Here is a 27215-nt window from a genome sequence, read left to right on the forward strand (position 1 = left end):
CAAAATTCAACTCCTTGACTTCAAAAGATGCCATTAAGGAAAGAAAAATCCAAGCCACAAACTTTAAGACAATGTTTACAAGTCACATTTCTGATAAAAGACTTATAACCAGATTAAAGGATTCTTAGAAATCAATAAGAGAACAAAAAACTGATTAAAAATGGACAGAAGATTGGATGTCTTTCTTCAAAGACATTCAGATTGCTCATTAGCTATGAGGAGATATTTGACATCATGAGTCATCAGGGAAATGCAAGTAAGACCCACAAAGAATTGTGACTTTGGCTTTCTAGAACGACTGCCATCAAAAAAGCCAAACAATAAATGTTGACAAGGATATGGAGAAATTGGAACTCTCATATGTTGCTGATGGAAAGGTACTCATATAATGATACAGTCACTTTGTGAAACAATTTGGCAGTTACTTTAAAAGTTAAACTTAGCTTACCAAATAACCCAGCGATTCTACTCCTAGGAACCTCCCCAAGAGAAATGAAAGCATGTGTCCATATAAAACATGGAAGCAAATGTTTGCAGCAGCATCATTCATAAAAGCTAAAAACTGGAAACCATTTATCAACTGATAAATGCATAGGCAAAAAGATGTATAATCATTCAACAGAGTGCTACTCAGCAATAAAAAGGAATGAAATACTAACCCCTGCTACAATTTGCACAGATCTCAAAAGCACCCTGCCCAACGCGAGAGTCTACATTCTCTACCCTCACTGTAGATGACTGCGTGGGAAAGGCCGATAGACAGAGGCGGGGTTGCAGAAGTGGTGCAAACAGAATGACTGACAGCAGATGCCACATCTGGAGGCGATGGAAGTATCCTAAAACTGCATATGGCTAAGAGTTACACAGCTCTCTACACCAACCGAAAATCACTAAGTTGTGTGCTTACACTTGACAACTTTTATGAGCTTTAAAATTTCTACTTCAGGGTCTGGCGCTGTGGCATAGTAGGCTAAGCCTCTGCCTCAGCACCCTGGTTCAAGTTCCAGACGCTGCACTTCCAATCCAGCTCCCTGCTGATGGCCTGGGTAAGCACTAGAAGACGGCCCAAGTGCTGGGGTCCCTGCACCCATATAGGAGACCTGGAAGAAGCTCACAGCTCCTGGCTGTGGACTGGCCCAGCTCTGGCTGTCACAGCTATTTGGAGAGTGAACCAGCAAATGGAAGACCTCTCTTTCCTCATCCCTCTGTCTGTAACTCTGCCTCTCAAATAAATAAATAAATCTTTTTTAAAACAAAATGTCTACTTCAGGAGCCTAGTGGTTAGACACCCACATCTCACATCAGAGTGCCTGGATTTGATCCCTGGCTCCAGCTCCTGATTCTAGCTTCCTGCTAATGCAGACCCTGGGAAGCAGTGGTGATGGCTCAAGTAATTGAGTTCCTGTAACCCATGTGGGAGGCGTGGACTGACTTTCCTGGGTCCTGGCATTGACCCCAGCCCAGCCTTTGCAAGGATTTGAGGAGTGAATCAGAGGATGAGATTCATTCTTTCATATTCATTCATTCTCTCTCTCTCTTTCTCTCTCTCTCTCTCCACCTACCCCCCATCTTCTCCTCTCAAATATTTTTTTAAATTGTATTTTAGGGGGCCAGAACTGTGGCATAGTAGGCTAAGCTTCCACCTGTAGTGCTGGCATCCCACATGGGCACCAGTGAGTCTCCTGGCTGCTCTTTGTCCAATCCAGTTCCCTGCTGATGGCCTGGGAAAGCAGTAGAAGATGGCCCAAGTGCTTAGGCCCCAGAAGATGCTCCTGGTTCCTGGCTTCAGATCAGCCCAACTCTGGCCATTATGGCCATCTGGGGAGTGAACCAGTGGATGGAAGACCTTTCTCTCTGTCTGTAACTCTACCTCCTAAATAAATAAATTTTTTTTTTTAATTTTTGACAGGCAGAGTGGACAGTGAGAGAGAGAGACAGAGAGAGAAAGGTCTTCCTTTGCCGTTGGTTCACCCTCCAATGGCCGCCGCTGCAGCCGGCGCACCGCGCTGATCCAATGGCAGGAGCCAGGATCCAGGTGCTTTTTCCTGGTCTCCCATGGGGTGCAGGGCCCAAGCACCTGGGCCATCCTCCACTGCACTCCCTGGCCATAGCAGAGAGCTGGCCTGGAAGAGGGGCAACCGGGACAGAATCCGGCGCCCCAACCGGGTCTAGAACCCGGTGTGCCGGCGCCGCAAGGTGGAGGATTAGCCTATTGAGCCACGGCGCCGGCTTAATAAATAAATTTTTTAAAAAGTTATATTTCACTAAAGTTTATTTGAGAAGATACAATGAATTATTTTTAAGAATATTATAACAAATCAAGTTGGAAAGGGTAAGAGTAATCTTTCAATGGAGAAATACAGCAGACTCCCCCTTAACTGGTGATCAGTGTTTTCACCAGGAGCAATTACAGAATTATTTTATGCACTCCAGCCCTCCAGTGTGACATGATGAAATAGATATTTCATTTCTCCTAGAAAAACCATAACCTCAGGCTAATTACAAGAAAACATCAGACACATGTAAATCACCATCTACAAATTACTTGACCAATACTCCTCCAGTATCTAGACAATGAAAAACAAGGAAAAATAAAAAGACAGGAAGAGGAGACTCCAGAGACCTGAGGAGTAAGAGTCATGTAGACCTGGAAAGAGAGAAGGCACACTGGTGGGAAATGAACCCACATGGAGACTCTGTTTTGGTCACAGTTATGTAAGACACTGACGCTGGGGAAACACGGGTGAAGGATGCACAGGGACTCTCTGTACTGCCTCTGCAGCTCTTCTGTAAATCTAGAATTCTTCAAAGTGAACAGAGAAGAGAAGGAGAGGAGGAAGAAGAGGAGGAGGAGAGTGGGAGGAAGATGATGACTTCTCTACCAGTCTTTACTGACCACACCTACAGACTGGTAAAATGAAACTATGGCATCAATTCCTAAAGCTGATACTTAACTACAATCCGATTATGAGCAAGGGCTGAGGGAAGAAGCTGGCTGCACACAGACTGACTCTCGAGTGCTCATCAGAACATCAAGTCCACAGGTATCACTGCAACATCACTTGGAATAGCTGGTAGGAACACTGGCAATGATCTGATCCATTCAACCCACTTTACAGACTTGGCCACTGAGCTCGTGAGCCTTGGCTCTGACTGTTCAAGGATGCCCCCTCATCAGGTCCTTGAGTCTCTGTGGATTCACAGATCAAACCTCAACTCATGTCACCAAGTAGCTTTTGGGAGGTCAGAGCCAAGACCCAAGATCCTTAGTGTCCTTTCTTCTTCCTGGCTACTTCATGTGTACCATCACCTTCACCAACTACACAAGCTGTCTCTTTGGAAAATCAAAACAATCTGCTTGGGTAGGTTGCTCTACCCAAACAGAGTAAAGCGGCTGCTCCCCGGGTAAATTATGCAGAAAGACCTGTTACTAGAGGATGACTAGTCGTGGGAAAAACTGGTCATGGGAACAGATGCATGGAGACCACAAGCCAGAGAATTACTGGGGGGGGGGGGGGGGGGCGGCATTGTGGGGTAGCAGATAAAGCCGGTGCCTGCAGTGATGGCATTTCATATGGGTGCCAGTTCAAGTCCAAGCTGCTCCATTTCCAATCCAGCTCTCTGAAATGGTCTGGGAGAGCAGAAGAAGATGGCCCAAATCCTTGGGCCCTTGCATCTGCGTGGAAGACCCAGAGGAAGCTCCTGGCTTCAGATCGGTGCAGCTCCAGCTGTTGTGGCCAACTGGGGAGTGAACTAGCAGATGGGAGACCTCTCTGTCTCTGCCTCTCCTCTCTCTGTGTAACTCTTTCAAATAAATAAATAAATCTTAAAAAAAAAAAATTAGTGTGTGTGCTGGCATGACGATGGGGGCCGGAGTGGCCAAGTACAGACCGATCAGAACATTCTACCCACGAAGCCACAGCAGTGTGTACAACCTTCAACAATGTGAGACAACTTCAGCCACTAATGCTAATGGCAGAAAACAAGAAAGGCTGAAATTTCACACCTTAAGCATCCAACTTAGAGACTGGAAAAGAACAAAAGAAACACAGAACAAAGGGAAGAAGGTAAGAAGAGAGAATAAAATAAAAAAAAAAAAGAACAGAAAAAGGGTGTTTGAAAGTTCAGGAGTTGCTATAGTAGAAAAGGAGATAAAATGCACAAAGTGTATTAGGAATTATATGGTTGAGTTTTAAAAGAAAAAAAAAATATTCCAAAAAATTGAAAAAATATAAAGGACACATCCCTAGTATAATACAACTCACCAAAACTGACTCAAGGGAAAACAAAGCAAAATGGCCCCTGAGCATTAAAACATCAATGCAGTAGCTCAAAACCCTCACACACAGGACACACCTGACCCAGGAGGTGCCAGAAACAAAGCCTGCCAAACTCCAGGAGTCTCCCCCAGAGAACTGAACCAGTGAGGACACTTCCCGGCACAGCCTGTGAAAACCGTGCAGCCTTTCCAGGAAGAAACAGGCAGCCCGGCACAGGAAAAACACAAATAATTGTCATCTGTGAACACAGAGGCTAAAAAGGTATACAAACAGTAACAAATTGAACTCAACAAGGTAGACAACACTACATCCCCTCAGGAGCTGGATTCTCTCTCCCTAGTGTGGCTGTTGTAGGGGAGACATGTGGCTGGCCAGGAACTGAGACCAGGGAGTGAATGACCCCTGCACACAACAGGGAGAATAGGCAAAAGCTACCAAAGAGTGAACAACTGGAAACAAACAGGTTATCCCTTAACAATAATGCACCCCTCCAAAAAAGGGGGGCCAGCATTGTGGTGTAGGCTAAGTTACAGCCTATGACTGCAGCCGCTCCAGCTACAGTCCAGCTCCTGCTATGCAGCTGGGAAGGCAGCGGAGGATGGTCCAAGTGCTTGAGGCCCTGCCACACACATGGAAGAAGTGGAAGGAGCTCCAGGCTCTTGGCTTCCACCTAGACCAGCTCCTGCCATTGTAGCCATTTGGGTGGTGAAACAGCAGATGGAAGATTCTCCCTCCCTCCCTCCCTCCCTCCCTCCCTCCCTCCCTCCCTCCTGCAGCTCTGTGTAGCATTTTAGGAAGAACTGCTCTAAAAAGTCCTAATCCAGGTCAAGTACTGCCAGTCAAAGAGAAGGAAGATAGATATTTAGGATATTGATGAAGATATCTGGGATACTCTTAAACCGCAGAAACTCAACATAGAAACAGCTAAGAGTGCTACTTAGCTAAGGATACCATTTAGCTACTAAGGATACCACTTTTAGGTAGCATCCTCTTACGCCTGCCCTGGGCCATTTCACAAGGTTAAGCACCAGACACCGCTGGCACCTGGGGCAGTTGAGCATGCCCTGAGGAAACCCACCAATGGTCTCATGCTCCTGGATTCTGTAGTATTGATGAGGGAAGTTGAAGAAGACACAAATAAATGCACAGGTACTCTGTGTTCATGGTAAATGTCCGTACTACCCCCAAACAAGGACTTCAAACAGCTTTACAAATATGTTCAAAGGATCAAAAATAAAACATAAACTATGAAAGTGAAATAAAATTTTAAAATATTTTCAGTAAACAAAAGCTAAGGATTTGTTCAGCAGAACTGCATGACAAGAAATGCATGGGGAAGTACTCTAACCTGCAGAGAACTGACATTTTGGCTACATGGACCTACACCAAAAAAAAAAAAAAAAAAAAAATACCTCCCAGAATCTTAAAGGGGAAAGTACGTGAGTAAATATTTTTAATTATATATTTTTCTTGCTTTGATATATTTAAAAGACAGGACGACTTACTAAAATCATAAATAAGTTTTGATAATTTTCTAACATAAACAGATCTAATATATAATACCAGTAGCTCCATATAAACAAGAGGTAAATCAAACTCACCCCTGCAAAGTTTCTACATCGCACTAAAGTCATTCAACACTAAGCCAACTGGGATGAGTTCAAAATAAATTACAGAATCCCTAAAGCAAGTTTTAAAAATTGCAAAAATACAGAGCTAGGAAGCCAACAGAGAAATCAAAATGGAACACTGAAAAATATCTGATTACAACAAAAGAAGGAAAAGAGGAACAGAGGAGGAAAAATGACATGAAACAAACTACAAAGGGGAATGGCTAATATAGCCAAACCAATACTTGAATGTAAACACTCAAGTTCACCTGTAACACTCCAGACAGAAGGAAGACACTGTGCAGAACAGACGACAGGGGCCGGCACTGTGGCTCAGCAGGTTAGAGCCCCGGCGCCAGACCGAGCACCAGCTGCCCCATGTCTGATCCGGCTCCCGCTGATGCTCCTGGGGAAGGAGCAGGAAAGTTCCAGCCTGGCTCAGCCTGCTGTCGTGGCCACTTGAGATGAACCAGCAATGGCAGATCTCGGTCTCTCCTTCCTGCTCTGTAAGTCTGCCTTTCTAATACATAAATCTTAAAAAAAAAAAAAAAAAAAAAGAACAGAACAGGTTTTCAACGCAAGACTCAGTTATACACCAGCAGCAAAATACATGCTCTAAAAATAAGGACACAGGAGCCCACATTGAGCCTAGGGACTAAGCTGCTGGCTGGATGTCCATACCCCATATCAAGTGTCAGGGTTCAAGTTCTGGCTCTGTTCCCAATTCCAGGTTCCCACAGTGCATACCCTGGGAGACAGCAGATCATGCCGCAAGCCGCTGAGTTCCTGCCACCCATGTAGGAGAGCTGGACAGAATTTCTGGCCCCCAGGTGAGGCACTGTAGGCATCTGAGAAGTAAAACAGTAAATGGGAACTCTCTGCCTCCATCTGTGTCTCTGTCTTGCTCCCTCTCTTAGCCTGTGAAACACATAAAAAAAAAATGAAACAAAAAATTGCAATAAAAATAAGTATGTAAGTGGACTGAAAGTGAAATAAAAAAGTAAAAGGTGAGAGGACCAGTGTTGTGGCACAGGCTAAGCCGCAGTTTGCAGTCATACTAGCAGGTCATACTAGCAGGTCATACTAGAGTGCTGGTTTGAACCACAGCTGCTCCTCTTCTGATCCAGCTTCCTGCTAATGGGCCTGGAAAGGCAGCAAAAGATGGGTCCCTGCCACTCAGATGGGAGACTTGGATGGAATTCCTGGCTCCTGGATTTTTTTAAAAAGATTTATTTATTTATTTGAAAGGTAGAGTTACAGAGAGGCAGAGGCAGAGAGAGAAAGAAAGATATCTTCCATTTGCTGGTTTACTCCCCAAATGGCTGAAACGGCCAGAGCTGAGCCCATCAGAAGCCAGGAGCCAGGAGCTTCTTCCTGGTCTCCCACGTGGGTGCAGGGGCCCAAGGACTTGGTCCATCTTCTACTGCTTTCCCAGGCCAAAGCAGAGAGCTGGATCAGAAGTGGAACAGTTGGGACTTGAATCGGCGCCCATCTGGGATGTGGCATTGCAGGTGGTAGCCTTACCCGCTATGCCACAGCACCAGCCTCGGCTGTGGCTTTGGCCTAGCCCAGATCTGGCTGTTGCAGCCTTTGGGGAGTGAACGGGTGGGTGGTAGATCTCTCTCAGTCTCTTTCCCTGTCACTCCAGCTTTTGAATAAATAAATCTTTTTTAAGGTAAAAGGTAGAAAAATATACCTCATATAAACAATAAGCATAAGATGAATGTTTATACTAACATCAAACATAAAAATAATAAATTTAATAATAACTGGAGACACTTCCTTTTTTTGTTACTTTAACTCATATTGATTTAAAGAAATAAAGAGAAGGAGGAGATGTCAATGTCATTCAGGATAACTACTTCCTGGTATAAAAAGACATTATTCTCAAACAATAACTTAAAAAAATTCATCATGCAAAAGTTTCACTGAATGTTTCAAAACTTTGGGAACAGATCATGCAGTAACCAGTGTAACCAGTTTTTGCCTGAGTAAATGCTAAAATTTGCAAGTCCAATCAGAGGCAGGGTTTGGTTTGTTGCACAGAGACCTGCTGACCAGAGCCAAAACCATCATTTTTAAGGAAGGTTCCCACCAGAAAACACGGGGATCCACCAAGAGCCAGAATCATTCTGCATGACTGCACTCAGAAGCTTCTGGGCCTCTGGAGTTGGTGGCAGCTGTGCACACAGCAACACAGGCCCCACCCAAGCTAGCTCTTCAATGGAGGGAAACATAAGGAACTTAGTAGGCTTTGCACTTGAGCATTTTAAAGACTCAAAGAGAGAGAGAAATCCAAGATCCCTTGCATTTGCAGCAGTGAGTAGAACTTGGAAAATCTGACGTATCTTCCCTTTGGAGCCTGTTTCTTGCACCAGTAATAGAAGCACAGACGTGACACCACTGAGAGTTCACTCTAGCTGAGCCGCCACGAATGTTACAACCTTGAACAAGAACCCACCAGAGCATTTACAAAAGGTGAAAGAAGTCAGCACAAAGTACAATTCCCCACGTGAACACTTTATAATGATAAAATCATCAATATTCATACATCACATAGAATAAGAATAAATACAGATGTAACTAATAACAAAGCCTCAAAATACGTAAAGGAAAAACTGACACAACCAAAGAGAGAATGAGATGAACCCATAATCATGGGTAAAGTCATGAGTAAACTTCTCTCTAAATTTGACAGAACTAGACAAAATATCAGCCAAAAGGTACATCTGAATGTCTCCATCAATCACCATGACTGACAGTTTTACAGTAGGACTCCCAGCATTACAAAGTGGGCGCATTCATTCAAGTCCATGTGGAATGTCCACTGAGAGCCCATGCACTGGGTCATAAAACTACTCCCAGCAGCCTTCAGGATACTAAAATGTAGCAGATGATATTCTCTTACTGCAGAACTAAAAATCAACAAAAAATAAAACATCTGAGATAGTCTCCTATATCCAGAAATTAACTTACTTCTAAAGAATGCATAAAAATTGCAAATTAGAAGATATTTGAACTAAATCATACTGAAAATTGATAAATTACAATTAATGTATCAAAATGTCAAAATACTAATTACTCAAATCTTTAAACTTCTGGTCTTTGGAAAACATTGTTATCAAAATGAAAATGTTTTCAAAATATATATACATATCTGATAAAGATCTGGTATACAAAAAATACAAAGAATTATCAAAGCACAATCACAAGAAAACAGCCTAATAAAAAATGGGGGAAAAGAGTTGAACACACATTTTATGAAGTAACATATAAAACCATCAAATATGCACATGAAAACATTATCAGCATCATTCCTCAGCAGGGAAATGCAAACCAAAACCAAAATTAGATACTACTTCACACTTTGTGGAATGTCTAAAATTAGAAAGACAGATAATACCAAGTACTGGCAAGATTATGGAGCAACTGGAACTCTTGTACATCACTGACAGGTAAAGGGGTGTGTGTGTGTGTGTGAGTGAAAGAGTATGAGAAAGAGAGAGATCCCATGAGAATATTTTATGTCTCCAAAAATAAGTTAATTCCATGGAAAAAAAATTAAGTGGCTACATATACTTGAAAAAAATATTTGGTTTATTTAATTCTCTACAGACTTGACACTATTTAGACCAACTAAGTTGCTGAGTAAATAATAGTTATTTAAAAAAAGAAAACTGGCCCTTAATAAGCCAGTTCAGGGGTAGGCATTCAGCATAGCAGTTGGAACGCCTGCTGTGACGCCCACATCCACACCAGAGTGCCTCGGTACAAGTGCTGGCTTTGCTCCCGACTCTGGCATCCCGCTAACGTGCACCCTGAGAGAGTGCACTGACAGTTCCAGCAATAGTGTCCCGGCCACCCACACGGGAGACAGACTGAGTTCTGGCTCCCAGCTTTCGCCTGGTCCAAGCCATTTGGGATATCTGGGGAGTGAGCCAACAGACGGGATCTCTCTCTTTATCTCCCTCTACCTCCCTACCTCCCGGTCCCGACTCCACCCCACATCCTCTGCTTCTCAAATAGATGAAACCACTCGGTCAATACTATTTTAAGTGTACTCCTATGAAAAACAGCTCATTGATGAAAACACCATGACCGAGTATCCAGCGACAGACAACTCTGCCCTGAATTTGTCAGAAAAGCAGAGGCAGAAATTCTGGCCGGCGCCACGGCTCACTAGGCTAATCCTCCACCTTGCAGCACCGGCACACCGGGTTCTAGTCCCGGTCAGGGCACCGGTTCTGTCCTGGTGCCCCTCTTTCAGGCCAACTCTCTGCTGTGGCCAGGGAGTGCAGTGGAGGAAGGCCCAGGTACTTGGGCCCTGCACCCCATGGGAGACCAGGAGAAGTACCTGGCTCCTGCCATTGGATCAGCGCGGTGCGCCGGCCACAGCATGCCAGCCACGGCGGCCATTGGAGGGTGAACCAACGGCAAAGGAAGACCTTTCTCTCCGTCTCTCTCTCTCACTGTCCACTCTGCCTGTAAAAAAAAAAAAAAAGAAGAAAGAAATTCGAACCCCAAGTCCCTCTGCCTCCACTTCTCGTCTTGAGGTCCTTCCACTGCAAGGCTCTGGGCTGCCTGGGGAGGGCAAGGCAGTCACACGCAACCTCTGCTCTGTCTCCAGGGACTGGGAGTCCCTGGCATCTCTGCCCCCAGGAGCAGTGGCAGGGCAGGGAGAAGCCAAGGGAAGCTCTCCCTGCCCTGCACTGGCCTTCTCACCCATCAGATGGAAGCTGTCCACAGCCTTTGCCCTTCGAGCAGAATGTCTCCATCACAACCAATCCTGCTGCAGACCAGAGACTGGCCATTTGATTAAAAAAAAAAAAAAAAAAGACAACCCATGAGTCTCCCAGGGAGAAGAAATTAGAGCGAGTTCCCTTCCTTACAGAATTAATGACTGAAGTACATCATCATCCAAAAAAGCGAAATGGCACAGGAAAATGACAGGGGAAATGACTATCCTGACCCAAGGAACCAGAGACAGAGGGCCAAAGCCCCAGGATGTAATGAACTCACGCACAGCTGTCTGCACGGGAAGCTGGTCATATCACACTGAGAAAAACAAGAAATGCAGATCTGTCCTACCCTGAACACGACGTGGGCAAGGCTCAAAGCCAAGCTCTGCTCTTAGCTGACACTTAACGCAGACGGCACGGGCATGGTGGTTTATGTGCGGAAATTGGTTTTTTTGTTTGGCTGGTTGGTTTTAGTTTTGGGTTTCTTTGTTTTTTGTTTGTTTGTTTTGCTAAAATTGGAGAACTTTATACAGACCAAAGGATGGGGCTCGGACCAGCGGGGTCGGAGCTGGTGGCAGCCTTTAGAAGTCAAGAAAACGACTTTAAAGAGGAGACTCATCCCTTCGGCAAACACGGGAGGCGGTCCACACCCCCGGCGGCCGCGGTCGCGCACGCTACCCGGGCTGCCCGTCCTGGGTCAGGGCCTGCGACCCCGGCGGCCGGCGTGGCTCGGCTCCGCGCCACGGCTGGCGGCAGCGGCCGGCTGGTCAGCGCGAAGGCAAATGAACGGAAGGACACAGTGCACACAAAAGGACGGCCACCACGCTGCCTGCGCACGGCCTGGAGATGACGGCCACGCCGGGCGCACTCACACGGCTACGGGCCCTGTTCCAGAAGATTCTCCTGAGCTGAGGGCGCCCCCGCTCCACTCCGCCCCGTCCCCAAGGGCCTGGAATGGCCAGGCGCCGCACCCTCACCTTTCCTTTTGGTTGTGTAAAACCCAACGGCTGCTCCATTTCTCCACAGAATCTTAGCTCGCTCCTTCGCGGAGTGAGGCAAAAAAAACATGGCGTCATCATCCAAGCTTCTCTCCGATCTCCCAAAAATGACGACGTTGAGGATGAAAAGCACAATCCTCTCCCCAAACGCCTGAACCTTGGAGGGAAAAAGAGGAAGACAACCGCCAAGTGAGACCAGAGGGGATATTCGGGCGCGGGGCCTCCGCCGGGACCGCCCGCCCGCCCGCACGCCGGGCGGACATGGCGTCGCCGTCCCGGCATCCCCTTCGGCCCAGGGGCCAGGATGGGGATCATGGCGTCTCACAGAGGCCTGCACGCCACTGGCCTTTCGCACAGTGTGGCCTCCAGGAGCGAAGGACGAGGCCAGAGGAGCTCCCCGGGCCACCCGCACGGAACAAGGATCAACAGAGCGCAACCAACCGCTTGCTCGTGAAGCAGGAAGTGACCTCAGAGGGGCCATGGCGGCCCGCCCCGCAAACTCCATGCGCGAGTCCTGAGATAACCCCGTTTTCTACAACTGGAGGGCGCGCTCCAGAACCCCGACCCTCCGGAGGAGGAGGGGGATAACCGGGAGCACCGGTGCCAGCACCAAATCGACAGGCAGCCGACGGCTCACGACAGATCCTGAACACACACTGGAGCCCCCACCCCAGGAAACTCGTAGGGCTCGAGGCCCACTCGGCTCTAAGGCTGCGCACAGCGGTCGGCACGAGTCAGGGAACCGCGTGGCTAAAGTCAGGTCCACCCGGAGTCAGACCCAGTCCTTCACAAGTCAAAACGACAGCGTGTCCCGTCTGCTAAAACCCCTTGGTGTGGCTGACATCGCAGTCCCTCCCTCCCCACAGCACTGAGAGCAGAGCGAGCTACGGGGCTGAGCCTGCGCATGCGCTCAGAATCTCCTAAATGCAGCCCTCCAGATGGCCGCGGCGACTGCTAATATGTGGCATGTGAGATGCAAGCCATCAGCTGTTTGCCAACCGACAGTATCGTTGTATTGGACTTTACCCTATGTGCGTGTCAATGAGACCCCGTAGCACCCACCACCACCAGGTCAGCCACACCATTGACTGGGCTGTGGCTTCCACCCACCGGCTGCCCTTTGATTGTCCCCACCTGCTGGAAGGTCCTGATTAGAGGTGAAGAAATTGAAGCACAAAGAGGCTGAGTGATTACATGGATTGATTTTCCTGCCTCATTCCAGAGAAGACCTGAGAGGCCTGAGCAAGGGCTGTCAGAGGCAGGCCTTCCTAGGCCAGGGCACCTGCTTCAGCCCAGCCACGGAGCCCCTTCTGCATGTCTGACCTTTAGAATGGAGACTTAGGTAAAGGGGAAGTTTAATACAAATATGAATGCTTGGTTTTGTATATAATTTATATTTAATATTTGACACTGAAATTATCATTGGCATTGTCCGTGGTTATGGAGTTGCAGCCTGGATTTGCCGGGAGGTCCTCAGTCATTTACAACCTCTCTGGGTCTCAGTCTCCCTCGCTGGTCGTGAGAGAAGCTCACTCGAGGGGTCGCTAGAGCACTGGTGTGTTTTTCAAGCTCTGGTAATAAAAAGAAGGCAGCCTGCAGCACCCTAGCAAGCAGCACAAAGTGTTCAGTTCTGATAAACTTATTAATTGGCCCAGAATGTGAAATATTTCACCTTTATCTGGAGCCAAGTCTTAGATGAGGAAAAGATTTATGAAAACCACCCCAGCTCAGCTCTCAGAAGCCACCACATTATATTCTCAGACAGTGGCAGCCAAATCACGTTCAGACTGTAAGAATAACTAGCAAGTGGCAAAACCCTCATTGGTGTGATGTGGGAAGTTGTATTTTTCAACTTATAAGACCAAGACGTTCAGAGAGAAGCCAGAAGAGGAAAGCAGAGTGCGTCTGGGAGGAGGGAAGCATCCAGTCAAAAACTGGCAGGAGAAAAAGGAGAAAGGAAAACCCACTTAATTTGTCCAGTTTTATTACAGAGTGAAAAAACGTGACACATGTGATTTTGACTTAGAAATGTTTCTGAAAACAAAACCGAGATCCAGTTCTAATCCCTCATTAGGGCCACTAATTATGTTAACAAAAAGAACATTAAGAAAGCTTTTTTGGGTAATTTGTGAAGAAGACCTGGCAAAGAAACAAAATGCAATTAAAAGAGAAAAAAATGTCAAGACCCAGAGCTGTACAAAAGGGGGAACTATCCACAGGGACAGCTGGGCTGGGATAGATCTGCACCACCGGGTTCATTAGGTGGAATTAATGTCCAGGTTTCTTTCCACTCACAACACGGGCCACATTTTCAGAAAATCGGGGGAGGACAAAGCCTCATCTAAACTTAGGAAAGATGAGAAATGAAGGAAACAGCTGCTCTTGTTCTGAAAAATTACTATGAACAAGTCAGCTCCTTGCCAGTTTTCAGAACAGCCATCACCAAGGAGCCACCTGGCAAAGGAGCCGGAGAGCAACAGACAGGTGCTCCAACACCACTCTGGGCACTCAAGTTCCTCTGCCAAATTCCAAGCCATCATTGGTTACTAGAGGAAAAACGTCTTCCAAGTAACATCTTTCCCGTCCACTGAAACCAGCCCAAAAAAAAAAAAAAAAATAGAATGGGAAAAAATGAAAATCACATATGTGAGCAAAAAAGTAAAAAAGTGGGTCAAAGAGGCCAGCGTTGTGGCACAGAGGGTTAAGCCGCCGCCTGCAATGTCTGCATCCCATTTAAGTGCTGGTTCAAATCCCAGCTGCTGCACTTCCAATCTAGCTCCCTGCTAGATTGCCTGGGAAGGCAGTAGAAGATGGGCCTTTGCACCCACATGGGAGACCAACATGGACCAGGATGGAGCTCTGGGCTCCTGGCTTTGGCCTGGTCCAGCCCCTGGCCGTTGTGGCATTCTGGGGAGTGAACTAATGGATGGAAGATCTGTCTCTGGCCCTCTCTCTCTCTGTAATTCTGCCTTTCAAATAAATAAATACATTTTTCTTAAAAATAATAAAAAACAAAAAGTAGATCAAAGATCTGAATAAACATCTTCCCAAAGAGGATATACAAATGGCCAACGAGCACACACCAAAAGACACTCGATATCCTTAGCCATGAGAGATGCAAATCAAAACCTCAGTGAGACACCACTTCACGCCTCCTAGGATGGATCACATGAAAAAGACAATAACAAGTGCTGGTGAGGCTATGCAGAGACTGAAGCCTCAGACACTGCTGGTGAACGTGTGAAATGGTGCAGCTGCTGTCGAAGATGATCTGGCAGTTGCTCAAAACATTAAATATAGAGTTAGCATATGACGAGCAATTCCTCTTCTAGGTGCGTGTCCAAGAAAAGTGGAAATACATGGTCCCCGAAGTCTCATACAGAGATGCTCACGGTATTATCCGCAATAGCCAAAACGTGGAGGAAAAGGCAATGTCATCAACTGGTGAACAAGTACACAGGCTGCAGTCTATCCCTGCAGTGCACCATCAAGGAACTCGGTTCTGATGTGTTGTTACACCGTGCACGAACCCTGGGAAAACTGCTGAGAGAAAAGCTAGACCCAAGGAACGCGAGTTGTGTGATTGTGCGATTCCACCTGTATGAAAGTGTGGAACAGGCAAATTCCCAGGGGCAGAACGTAGCTAAGTGGTTCCCGCGGTTGGGCAAGGTGGGGGATGAGGGGTGACTGCTAGTGTGTGCAAGGTTTCTTTTCAGAATAATGAAAATGTTCTGGGATTGGCAGTGATCAATATACAGTACAATGAAAGTCACCAAATTGTACTTTTAAGAGAGTGAAATTTGTGGAGTTACATCTTGATTAAACTGTGGGTTAAAATATAATTCAAGGCCAGCGCCGTGGCTCAATAGGCTAATCCTCCGCCTGTGGTGCCAGCACACAGGGCTCTAGTCCCGGTTGGGGCACCGGATTCTGTACCGGTTGCCCCTCTTCCAGGCCAGCTCTCTGCTGTGGCCAGGGAGTGCAGTGGAGGATGGCCCAAGTGCTTGAGCCCTGCACCCGCATGGGAGACCAGGAGAAGCACCTGGCTCCTGGCTTCGGATCAGCACGGTATGCCAGCCGCAGCGCGCCGGCCACAGCAGCCATTAGTGAGTGAACCAACGGAAAAAAAAAAAGGGAAGACCTTTCTCCTCTCTCTCTATCTCTCTCTCACTGTCCACTCTGCCTGTCGAAAAAAAAAAAAAAAAAAAAAAGAAAAGAAAAAAATATAATTCAGAACTGAGTTTTTTTAATTGTTCAGCAGGAAATGGAAAACAAAAATTGTGTTGCCTTATTCTATTGGAACCTGAACCAATACTGAGATTACCTTGAGTATTTACAGGATTCTGTGAAGAACACCAAGGAGTATTCCGGGCCACGGCCCACAAAGCCATCACTTCAAGAGTGCAAGTGACTTCTGGCTTCTGTCCCCCCATGCATTAACTCACCAACCAAACAACAATGGCAGATGTGGGGTGCATGGTCCCAACTCTTGCTCCTGAATCACCTTCCTCCTTAGCCTCTGCCTCAGCCAAGAGGATCTGCCTGGGCTCTGAGGGGTTGGGGTGCACCTGCTGGGGCACCTGCCTTCATTCTCCCCCATACCCCAACCCAGATTTCTTCACTTGCAGAATAGATGTGGTAAAGATCATGAAATGGGAGGGTTGCTGCACTGCACCTGAGATGGGGCACCAAACAGAATCTGATACAGTTCCAGCTCACGGTCAGGGTGATGCCATCTGCAGGCACCAAGCAAACTTCCTCTCACAGCAGAGACCGCGCAGACTGAGGCTGTCAGATTCAGGGGCAGGCAGCATTCAGCTAGGTGAATGAGACTTAGCGACAGCCAGGTCTGCCTGCTGAATGTGGCCGTTTGTTACTCGCTTCCTTGCTGGTGCAGAGTTAAGGACTGAGTTTTGTGTCCTCCAAGAAGCAGCTGAGGTCCTAACCTGCAGGATCTCTGAACGGGATCTTAATTGGAAATGGGGACTTTGCAGGTGATCAAGCCAAGAGGAGAGCACCATGGGGAACCCTAATCCACTGGGACTGGTGTCCACTACAGAAGGGGACAATTCCAACAGCCACAGAATGCACAGAAGAAACTACAGTGTGAAGCCACAAGCAGAACTCTGTCTACAAACCTGGGAGCCCTGGAGGCTTCCAGCAGCCATCGGTCCTCAAAATAAAGCAACCCAGGGGCACAGCAGGTCCAGCAGTCACCTGCAACGCTGACATCCCATATCAGAGCAGTCAGTTCAAGTCTCCACTGCTCGGCTTCCAATCTGCCTCCCTGCTAATGCACGCGGGAAAGCAGTGGATGATGGCCCAGGTGCTTGGGCCCCTGCGCTCACGTTGGAGACCCAGATGGAGTCCTAGGCTCGTGACTTCAACATGGCCCAGCCCTGGTTGTTGCAGCCACTGAGGGAATGAAACAGCAGATGGAAGATCTCCTTCTCTCCCTGTCTCTCCCCCCTCCAGTCTGCAGAACTGTGGAACAGCAACCATCTGTTTAAGCTGCCTGGCTGGTGACTCCTGGGATGCCCAGGTGTGCACCAGGTGCACTGTATCCACTTGGTAACACAGCGGTGAGCACAGGGAGGTGTCATCTTGTTTGTGGTGCCCAACCAACCCCGCATCACCTCACCTCCATCAGACCTTCTCTCGCGGGATCAGAGGTCCTCAGAACGTCTTCCGTGCACCACCAGGACTCCTTCACATAAACAGCCACCACTGCAGAGGAAGCGGGGATCACCGTTAGGTGCATGCGGCCAACTAGCTGCCGGGGGCAATTTCTGCAGCAGGAGCCATGGACAGGACCTGGAGGGGACCAGCAGGCAGTAGTCACAGAGCTGGAGTTTTCTGAGAGCGCTGGCCAGGACAGAGAGGGGCTACTCTCCCCGTCAGGGGACATCCTAGGTGGCTATTGTCACCGTATCTATCCCAATGTTGTTGTGCCAAACAGGATGCACACCGGCACTGGCAAATGCAGTGGGTAAAAATTAGAGTGTTTTCATGTTACAAACATTTCTCAGAGTCCAATCATGTGTCACAGTTCAGAACCCCCCAAATTCAGCACACTCCAACCCTGGCTCAGGACACGGAATGAGCCCTGAAACCTATGCAAGAAACATCACTGCAGGGCCCATGCTGTGGCATAGCAGGTAAAGCCACCGCCTGTGGTGCCGGCATCCTGTAAAGGCATCGGTTCAAGTCCCGGCTGCTCCACGTCCTATCCAGCTCCCTGCTAGTGCACCTGGAAAAGCAGTAGAAGATGGCTCAAGTGCTTGGGCCTCTGCACCCATGTGGGAGACCTGAAAGGAGCTCCTGGCTCCTGGCTTTGGATCAGCCCAGCTAAGGCCATTTGGGGAATAAAGCAGCGGATGGAAGATTCTCTCTCTTTAAAAAAAAAAGTATCACCTTGGCACTGGAGTATGAGACATGGCACCGGCTGGCTCTCGACAGGAACTCAGTGTCCACTGACCCTGAGTGTGTTCCCCTGCCCAGCACTCCCCACATCCCCTCAGTTTCTCTTGCTGCCTTGTGATGTGATGGGACCAGTCCCTGCTCTGCAGCCCCAGATGCCAGCTATGGCCAGGTCACCAGCATCTCCTCTGATGACTGAGGCAGCCCTTCACTGGCCACCCAGTGTCCCTGCCAGTCCACCCCTACTGAGTGCCCCTTCTACAGTCAAACCCCACCATGGTCATCCTTTGCTTAGGAATTGCATTTTGTACACCAAAGTGATTTGGGTTGCTTTCTAGTATTTTGTATACTCCTTTTATCATCATTGTTACACTTACATCTCTCATTTTTAAATTAATGCATTTGAAAGGCAGAGAGAGACAGAGAGATATCTCCCATCTGTTGGTTCTCTCCCCAAATGCCTACAACAGCCAGGGCTGGGCTGGGCTGAATTCATGAGTCAGAATTCAAAAACAAGTCTCCCACGAGGGTGGGAAGGACTCAAACACTTGAGTCTCACTGCTGTCTCCCAGGGTGTGTGTTAGCAAGAAGCTGGAACCAGGAGCAGAGCTGGGACTTGAACCCAGGTACTCCACTATGAGTTTTAACCACTAGGCCAAATGCCTGCCCCTATACCAAAGCGTTCGGAAGATTGTGGAAGCCACAGTGTTAAAAGACACATCTTCCCAGGCCAACCTTCCTCGGTGAAGATCTGCAGTGGAAAATTAACATGGAGCACAGGACCAGAGTCACTTGAACATCTGACATGAGGCCCAAAACGTGGACACAAGTTTTGTGGGCCAGTTGGGGTGAGTTGCCATAGCCCCACCCCCATTTTCTCTCTGCTAAGGAGTTAGCTGTGAAGGGTAAAGACCAAGCTACAGCGGCCTGGACTGGGTATGAGCCTTAGCTCTCTGCGCAGCGAGACTCTCCAAAGACCAACAGTATCCGACCGCCATGTCAGTTTCCTATCAGCCGTGAGTGATATCACCTCTGACAATGCCTCCAAAACGGATACAGCAGGCTGGGAGAAAAGGCCCAATTAAATGCCTGACATCCACCTTCAATTATTCAACATAATTCACTCCCAAAATGCTACCTCCTAGAACTTACAGGCACTTTATAAAGTGGCAAGGATTGTTTTCCTTTGCTTAACAAGGTGAGCCAATAAAATATGCCCAACTCTCAAGTCCGAGTGCATTCCCGTGGCACAGATATTCAACTAATATAGTTTCAAACAGAAAAAAACACAATTCTGGCATTGATGTCGTACCTTGCAAGTTTCACGGTGCACTGCAGAGCGCTAATTAATCACATGAGATGTCACCAAATAGACTGAACTGGGTTTTTTTCTTTCAAAACTCATCTTAAATTGCTAAGCACACATAACAATGAGTGTGACGTCCAGTCAAATGTGCCCATCGGAAATAACCTGTGATGCTCAAAACCCACTCTGTAGAAACAGAATCAGCCTCCAGAGAGTGCCAGCTTTTGATCAGTGGACAAGACACTTGTCCAGGGAAGCAGGGGGAGGCTGTCCCCAGCCCAGCAGGAATAAACACGGATCCCAGGCCACTGACAGGTGCAGCACAGCCAGCCTCAGGGCAGAATACTGAGCCCTGGGAGCCAGCCAGCGGTTAGAAAACGCAAACCATAACACTGACATTTTTAAAAAGGAAAAATGGCATCTTGGTCTGCATCCCCTGGCCCCTACCACCCAGGGCCTGGGAAGAAATTGGACACCCACGAGGGCCACGCTGTGGTGACGGCCATCAACAGGGCACTGTGAAGAGCCAGTCTCGCAGGGCCAATTTAGTTTCTCTCTCCCCTTGAGTGACAAGTGTCAAGGACCACAAGAGGATGTCAGTCACAGATTTTATTCTGTGACAGTCCAAGATTTCCCAAATAAGTTAAGACAGCGAAGTCCCCAGGCTAACTCACAGGGACCCGGACCCACCCGAGGAGCGGCCTGATCTGCCGAATTCCCTTCCCTGGCTGAGGTCCCAGCCCCAGCCCCCCAGGCTTGATGACTGTGCCTCGGGCCTGGCCCCTGGACCCAGCAGGCTGCAGGGGAAGCCAGGGCTAAACAAGCTGCTCCCATCCAGGGTGGGGTGTCAGAGGGGCTGGAACCCAGTGTCGCAGTTCAGAGAGAGGAACTCAGCTCTACAGAGCATCCCCAGAGAGCCGCAGAGGTTTGGACAGCGGGGTAAGGCAGCAACATGCAGAGGACGGCTGATGTGCTACCAGCCGGGGTAACCCCGTGGTGAGCGGAGGCACAGAGCCCTACAAGTCCAGGGCCAATTCAGGGCGTCCTGAGCAGTGAGGCAGCTGGGCAAGGACTGGGCAAGCCAGGGACAGGCTGCGAACCCAGCTCAGCAAACCTATAGCGGCACTCAGTCTCTCCAGGACTCTCGGCGCCAGAGGAGAGCAGGATGACACAGAGTTTTGGACATGGCCATGTGAGCCTGGGGAGGAAAGAGCTGCAGAACCAGAGCGGCTCAGATTCTGGCTCTTGCAGATACCAGCAGCATGGCCAGAGCCCATCTTCTCGCCTGCTTTCACTTACCTGTCAGGTGGAGACCACGGCACCTGTCACCTGGCTATCACACAGACCGGGTGACAGCTCAGCTTACCAAAGGTGTCGGGAGGGAGCTTTCCAGTTGTTTCCAGAAGCTTCCAGAAACAGTGCTCTAAGACTGCAAAGAAGTCTGTCCTGTCCATCCTCAGTGAGACAATAGAAACTGCTTTGTCACCCTCCCTGTCCATTCCTCTCTGGGAGCTCCCTCTGTTAACCAGTTTGCTCCGGTTTGCTCCACGTGTCTATCACAGCTTGACACCTGCTGCCTACATGTTCCCTCCAGTGGACATGGGCTTCTCCCGCCACATTTCCTGGCACCCATCTCTGTTCTTGTCAGGAACGTTAGCAGACTCCACAGTGGGCACACACACCTCCTGAGTCAAGTGCCCTCACCCACTCAGGACCTCCCAACAGAACATCTCGGGCTCTTATCTTGCCTAAGGTCATTTAAGGAAGGAAAGCCCCCTTTCATCTGAACTTTTAAAAATCAATCAACACATAAAACATTCATTTGAAAGGCATTAGCATGTTTTTCCCACAGTACAGATTCAGGGTTGTCACTTGTCACCAGGGATGGATGGGCTATGACAGCCAGGAGCACTACCCTGGGAAGGATTTTGAGGCCACAGCCAAACTCAGCAAGCAGGAGTGCTGAGATGAATTAGCAGTGTCCACCAGGGGACAGTGGCACGCGTGGCTTCCCGCAGTCCTGCTCTGCCAGCCGCAGCACAGGCAACAGCAGGAGGCACAGGTGGCCCTCGTCCTCCAGAGCTCATGGGTTGAGCAGCTGCTGTGTGCAAAGCCCATATCAGGTCCACTGGGGAACTGAACGGAAACTAGAGAGGGTCTGCAATGGATGCAGAATCAAGTGCAATCAGATGCAGGCTGAGTGCCTGCCCCAGGGCCCAGGACGGGCTGTGAGGGCAGGGGCCCTGGATGGGGCCTCAAAACTGAGTCAGGCCACAGGTTGGGGGAACAAGGACAACTCCGGGTGGGAGAGGCGACAGGGCCACAGGGCTGGGAAGTGCGACTTGCGGGAGCTGGAGACGCAGCACCGGAGGCTGCTGAGGGAAGCGTTGAGGGCCTGGCTCTGAAGATGGCCGGCGGCCACTCTGCCGCAGAGGAGGAGCGGGAGGTGACGCAGTCAGTGCTCCAGATCACCGCATTCACCACGGTCACTTGCCCGGCACACACCCAGGGCCCAGTGCAAGCGGTCTCACTGCCTGGCTACCACAGCTCCAGGGGAGACCCACGGGGGCCCAGGAACAGCAGCGCTGGGATGGGGTGTGAACCCAAGTGGCTCTCAGTGATCCCAAAGCCCTGAGTGTGGAACAGTCAGAGAGACAAGAGGACAGAGCTGGGCAAGGCCACAGAGAAGGCCAGCAAGGCAGGGTGGAGAGAGAGGACTGGACAGGTCCACAAGAGGAGAGATCAGCAGAGTCAGCGCCCCTAGGCCTAGCTTCCTGCAGCCAAGCAGAGAGGGTGCCTGGCACTCATGCAGCAAATGCGCAGTAAGCGCACCAAATCCAAGACAGAAGGCAGCCTGGCCAGCGTGGTGACAGCCACCTGACCATCACCACACTCCATGACAAGCTCTCGGGACGTGAGCAGAGAGCAGGATCCCGCTCAAGGCTGCCTGGGAGCCCCGGGGACAGAGATCCAAGAGCAGGCCTGGGCCAGGCAGCTGGTGGCCAGGCAGCTTGGCTCCCACGGCAGAGACCTGGAGGCCAGGTCAAGGTATCAGGCCTCACACAGGTCACTAGGAAAACCTAAGTAAGTAACAGTGGTGATAAAAGTAAAGTTTAGAAAGAAAACAATCGGGGGCCGGCACCGTGGCACAGCAGGCTAAGCTGATGCCTGCAACGCTGACATGCCCTATCGGAGCACCAGTTCAAGTCCCAGCTTTCCACTTTGGATCCAGCTCCCTGCTAATGTGCCTGGGGAAGCAGCAGAGGACCGCCCAAGAACTTGGGCCTCTGCCACCCATGTGGGAGACCCTTATAGAGCCCTAGGCTCCTGCTTTTGGCCTGGACCAGCCCCACCTGTTGTGACCATTTGGAGAGTAAACCAGCAGATGGAAGAGTGTCTCTCTCTCCCTCTCCCTCTCCCTCTCCCTCTCCCTCTTCCTCTTTCCCTCCCACTACCCCTCCCCCTCCTTCCCTCCCTCCCTCTGTCATTCTCCATTTAAAATAAATAAATACTTTTTTGAGAGAAAAAATTGGGGAGGGAATTGGCCTTTTTCTATTTGTTTTTAAAGAAGGATCATTGTATTGGTCAGTTTTTCGTTACTATATAGAAATTTTTGAGACAAGCTACTTAGGAAGGAAAGAGGGGCTTGTTTTGGCTTATGATTCTGAAGGTTATGTCCAAGGTAGACAGGTCCCGTTGGCTTGGGTCTAGAGAGGGCAGTGGATGTGTATCCAGAAGAGGGACCGCATGGTGAACCAGGAAGCAGAGAGAGAGAGGGAGAGAGAGAGAGGCTGAGCTTAACTTGGTTTTTATAGCCAACCTTTTTACAAGAACTACCTTCTGAGGGCACACTCCCAGTGACCCAAGGACCTCGCGCTAGGCCTGCCCACCTCCCCCAGACGCCATCTTCAGATTAGGCTGCCATGCTTAGTACCAACATTGACTTAGAATTGTGGGGCTTGAAGTACAGCATGAGTCTGGGAGACAAATCAGGTTCCAACCACAGCAGTCATCGCTCCGTCTGACACTCTAATGGTGTACACGTATCATCACATTCATCCAAACCCATAGCATGTCCAACACCAGAAGTGAGCCCAGTGTATTCCACGGGGTCTGGGTGATTGTGAGCTGTCCGTGTGAGTCCATCAAGTACAACAAAAGTCCCACCCAGTCCAGCAGGAGACACTGACAATGGGAAGGCTCGAGGCAGGGCAGGAGGCATACAGGAAATCTCTGTCTTCCCAAACCTAAAACCATGATCCTAAAAACACTAGGTCCTAAAACACAAAATGGCCACACTACTGAGTGTGGAGACTGGTGAGGCCAGGAGCAGGGAGGCTCACGGGAAGCCAAGGCAATGCAGCCAAAGAGACGAGGAGCCAAGCTGCTGAGATGAGCTCGGGGCCAGAGAGGGCCGGCTGGGGAAGGAAAGACAAGCACACAGGGCAGCAGCTCCCAAGCTTGGGCAGAGGGCCTGAGCATGACAAGGGGCGTGAGGACCTCGGATGCCAAATGCCCGTGGGAGACACCAAGAGGGTGGCTGGACAGTCAGCCCAAAGCTGGGGGTGGGGCCCACGCCCCAGGCCAAGCAGGGACACATTCTACACACATCTCCCCTCCCCAAGCCACCTCCAAACTGCTCCAGCCCTGGCCGTGGTCTGCTCTTCAACACAGCTGTCCCCCACTCCATCCCCCCACACCCCTCCCACTGCTCCCCAGCAGTCTCAGCCACCACGGCCCCATTACAAATCTAACAAATATGTTGTCCCTTGAAGAAAAAGCACACTTCAACCAAAAGGACAGGATGACTTCCCCAAAGCAAAATACACACAGGGGAAAAAAAATGCTGCAAAGTTCTGGCAGCGGCCGGCGCATAAACACATTCCGAGCATTGCATGACTTCTATGCAACTGTGGCTGCGCTGGCCAATAATTGGAGGGCAGAGGAAAATGCACTTGTTGACATAGCAACCATCACATCGAATTCCTTGGGCCACCACTTCTACACAGACGTCTTCCCCAGATGCCCGTGGGCCCGGGAACCTCCATGCCAAGGAGACGGACACATGTGCTTGGCGGCTCGTCTGTATCAGCGCCCCCTGCTCCCAACGCTTTCTCGTCTGCAGCAGTTTTGTTCTCCTGAGTCTGGGTTTCAACTCCTCGAAGATGGGGCAGAGATGAGGGCCAAGAAGAAACCCACCACAAAGCGGGGGAAGTGATCCCAACCTCCCAGGGTGGACCAACACCTCAGCGAGTTTCTCGGGGCTGGGCAAGCCCAGAGGTGCAGTCCGCCCCCCATTCCCAGGTGCAGTGGGAAGGCCCTCAGTTTGCCCACACCAGGCAACCCCACACCACCGGCCCAGACAAGGGCTCCACCCTTGACACTGGGAATATTTCCCCTGGATCATCCCTCCTTTTCAAATACCACCAATCCAGTGGTAAGAATGACACATCTCTGCCTGTGGGCACTGCTTCCCCAGTGTTGAAACTTAACTCACGGCAGGTGCCACAACGTCAGAGGTCCCAGAGGGAATCTACACCCAGAGCCAGCACGCATTCCCAACCCTTCCGGCTGTCTCTACCCCAGCACCCATGGCCCAAGGAAAACAAATCTCTCCATACCTAGCATCGACTCCTTGAGTTTGTGCAAGTAAGAGCAGGGTCACTCTTTAACCTGGGGGCCGCCAGACCCTGGCCGAGTGGCCACGACCACACAGGCGTTGCAGCTGGCTTAGAAGCAGGTGATTCAATGGAGGCTGAGGGACAGGCGTTTGGTGCACTGGTTAAGACACCATTTGGAGGGCTGGCGCTGTGGCATAGCGGGTAAACCCACCGCCTTCAGTGCTGACATCATATATGGGAGCTGGTTCGAGTCCCGATCCAGCTCTCTGCTGTGGCCTGGGAAAGCTGTAGAGGATGGCCCAAGTCCTTGGGCCTCTGCACCCATATGGAAGACCCAGAAGACACTGCTGGCTCCTGGCTTCGGATTGGCACAGCTCTGGCCATTGCAGCCATCTGAGGAGTGAACCAGTGGATGGAAGACTTCTCTCTACCTCTCTCTCTCTCTCTCTCTCTGCCTCTGTCTCTCAAGTAAAATAAATAAATATTTTAAAAAATACATAGGGGAAATGTGGGTCCTTCAACAAAGAGATGAGCATAAGAAAATGGTGATTTGAGAAGTCTAGACAGATGAACAGGACCCCAACATCCCATATTGCAGGGCCTGGGTTTGAGACCCAGCTCTGCTTCTGATTCCTGCTAATGCACACCCTGGATGGCAGCAGGTGATAGCTCAGGCGGTTGGGTCTCTTCCACCCACATGCAAGACCTGGATAGACTTTCAGGCTCCTGGCTTCAGCGTGACCCAGCCCTGGCTATTGTGGGCATTTGGGGAAAGAACTATGGATGCGTGTGTGCATGTGTGTGTGTGTGTGTCTGTGTGTGTGTATCTGCCTTTCAAATCAATAGAAATTAAAATTTTTTAAAAGTGGAGGCTGAGTTTCTGGCCAGAGCTTATTTACCCCAAATTGTCAAACCTACTTGGTGGTGGTTGGTGAGGATACAACCAGTGTAGAGCCAGGGGCCGAGGCTGCCCTTGGGTGGCCTCCAAAAAGAATGTGGCTCAAACAGCAGGGAGCTTTCTCCACGGTACTACAGAGGGCATGGTACACATCAGTGGGTGCCTGTCAGTCAGGGCATCCCTGCAGGGGGTTCAGGGCACCCTCATTCTGCACCTGCGGTGTGCATAGGTCTGTGGAGCTCAGCCTTGCAAGCCAGCACTGCTGTCTACAGGAGGCCACGTGCAGAAGCTGGTGAGCTTCTCCTCTGCTCCCCGCTGCAGCAAGGACAAAAGCCTTAGGTCCACTTTGGTCCCTTGCCTGCATGACTGAGAACAAGTCGCATCCCGCCACATTCTTCCTCATCTGGCTCAGCCCTGCCCTGGCCATTGGCAGCACCACCGCCTGAGGGTTCAGCCATTGGCCCAGGCCCTCCCAACTATCTCATGCTGTGTAAACCCCAGCTGTGCGAGAACAGGCTCTCCCTCCTGTGCATTCACCGAGAGCGAACGCTTCTCAGGTTTATCTCTGCATAAACCTGTTCTGGCTGTGAGTTCCTGGTCTGTCTCCCCTTTGTCTTGCTTTTCTAAGAGGGCGCTTCAGAAATGTCAGTGGAAAATGGAATTGAAAGATCAGCTTATTCTGTAGCAAAAAATTTTGAAATGCATGCCTGTGACGATTATTCAAAATATTTATGGAAAATATGTTTTTATGAAAAACTGCATGGATTTCAAAAACATCTTGCGCCAAAATAAGCTTATCTTTTAATTCCGTTTCTCCCCGAGCTTTCTGCAGTAGCCTTGTCTCTAAGTCCGCCATTCTTCTGAGTCAGGTTCACTGGTTGTCCTGCTGCACAGAGCTGGGGGAAGTCCATTCACCCCACACTCCTCCCTCCAAGGCCACACCAGGGAGTGGGAGCTGCTCCAGCAAGCCTCTCTGGGAGTCGGACACCCACACCCTCGTGTGGCTCCCATCCATGACCCATCCCCGAATCTGGGCAGCCTGCTCAAGGCTGAGAACCCAGAATGAGGCTCCGGTCTCCGGAAGTCAGGGGCACAATTCACATTCTGTCCTTCCCCGCACCCACCCCCAGACCTCCCCACCTGCTCCAAACACAGCCCAGGAGGGTCTGGCCAGGGGCCGCAGCGTGGCAATGCACCGGCCATGACAGCCCCTCCGAAGGTGGGCTCCCCCGCCCTCAGCTTCATCCTCGTGCTTGCCTCGCCGCCTCTGTCACTGAGGCTCTGATGCGCATGTATCTCTGGGGGGAAATCACGTCTCTCAATTCCCTGCTTGCTTCTCCCAG

At 49.7% G+C, this 27215-nt stretch overlaps 1 protein-coding gene across 7 annotated transcripts in view; it reads right to left on the reverse strand.

Moving 5' to 3' along the window:
• FAM169BP (Protein FAM169B) overlaps positions 1 to 27215 on the reverse strand; it is a 70805-nt gene that overhangs the window by 18777 nt on the left and 24813 nt on the right. For all 7 annotated transcript variants that reach the window (XM_051822981.2, XM_008248796.4, XM_070053493.1 and 4 more), the window contains 2 exons: positions 17269 to 17354; positions 11607 to 11784 (listed from right to left, as the gene is read on the reverse strand). In XM_051822981.2, the coding sequence (XP_051678941.2) occupies positions 11607 to 11784; positions 17269 to 17354 (264 nt within the window). The remainder of the gene's footprint in view (positions 1 to 11606; positions 11785 to 17268; positions 17355 to 27215) is intronic.

Source organism: Oryctolagus cuniculus, chromosome 12, assembly GCF_964237555.1.
Source record: "Oryctolagus cuniculus chromosome 12, mOryCun1.1, whole genome shotgun sequence".
In the NCBI taxonomy this organism is placed as follows: Eukaryota; Metazoa; Chordata; class Mammalia; order Lagomorpha; family Leporidae; genus Oryctolagus; species Oryctolagus cuniculus.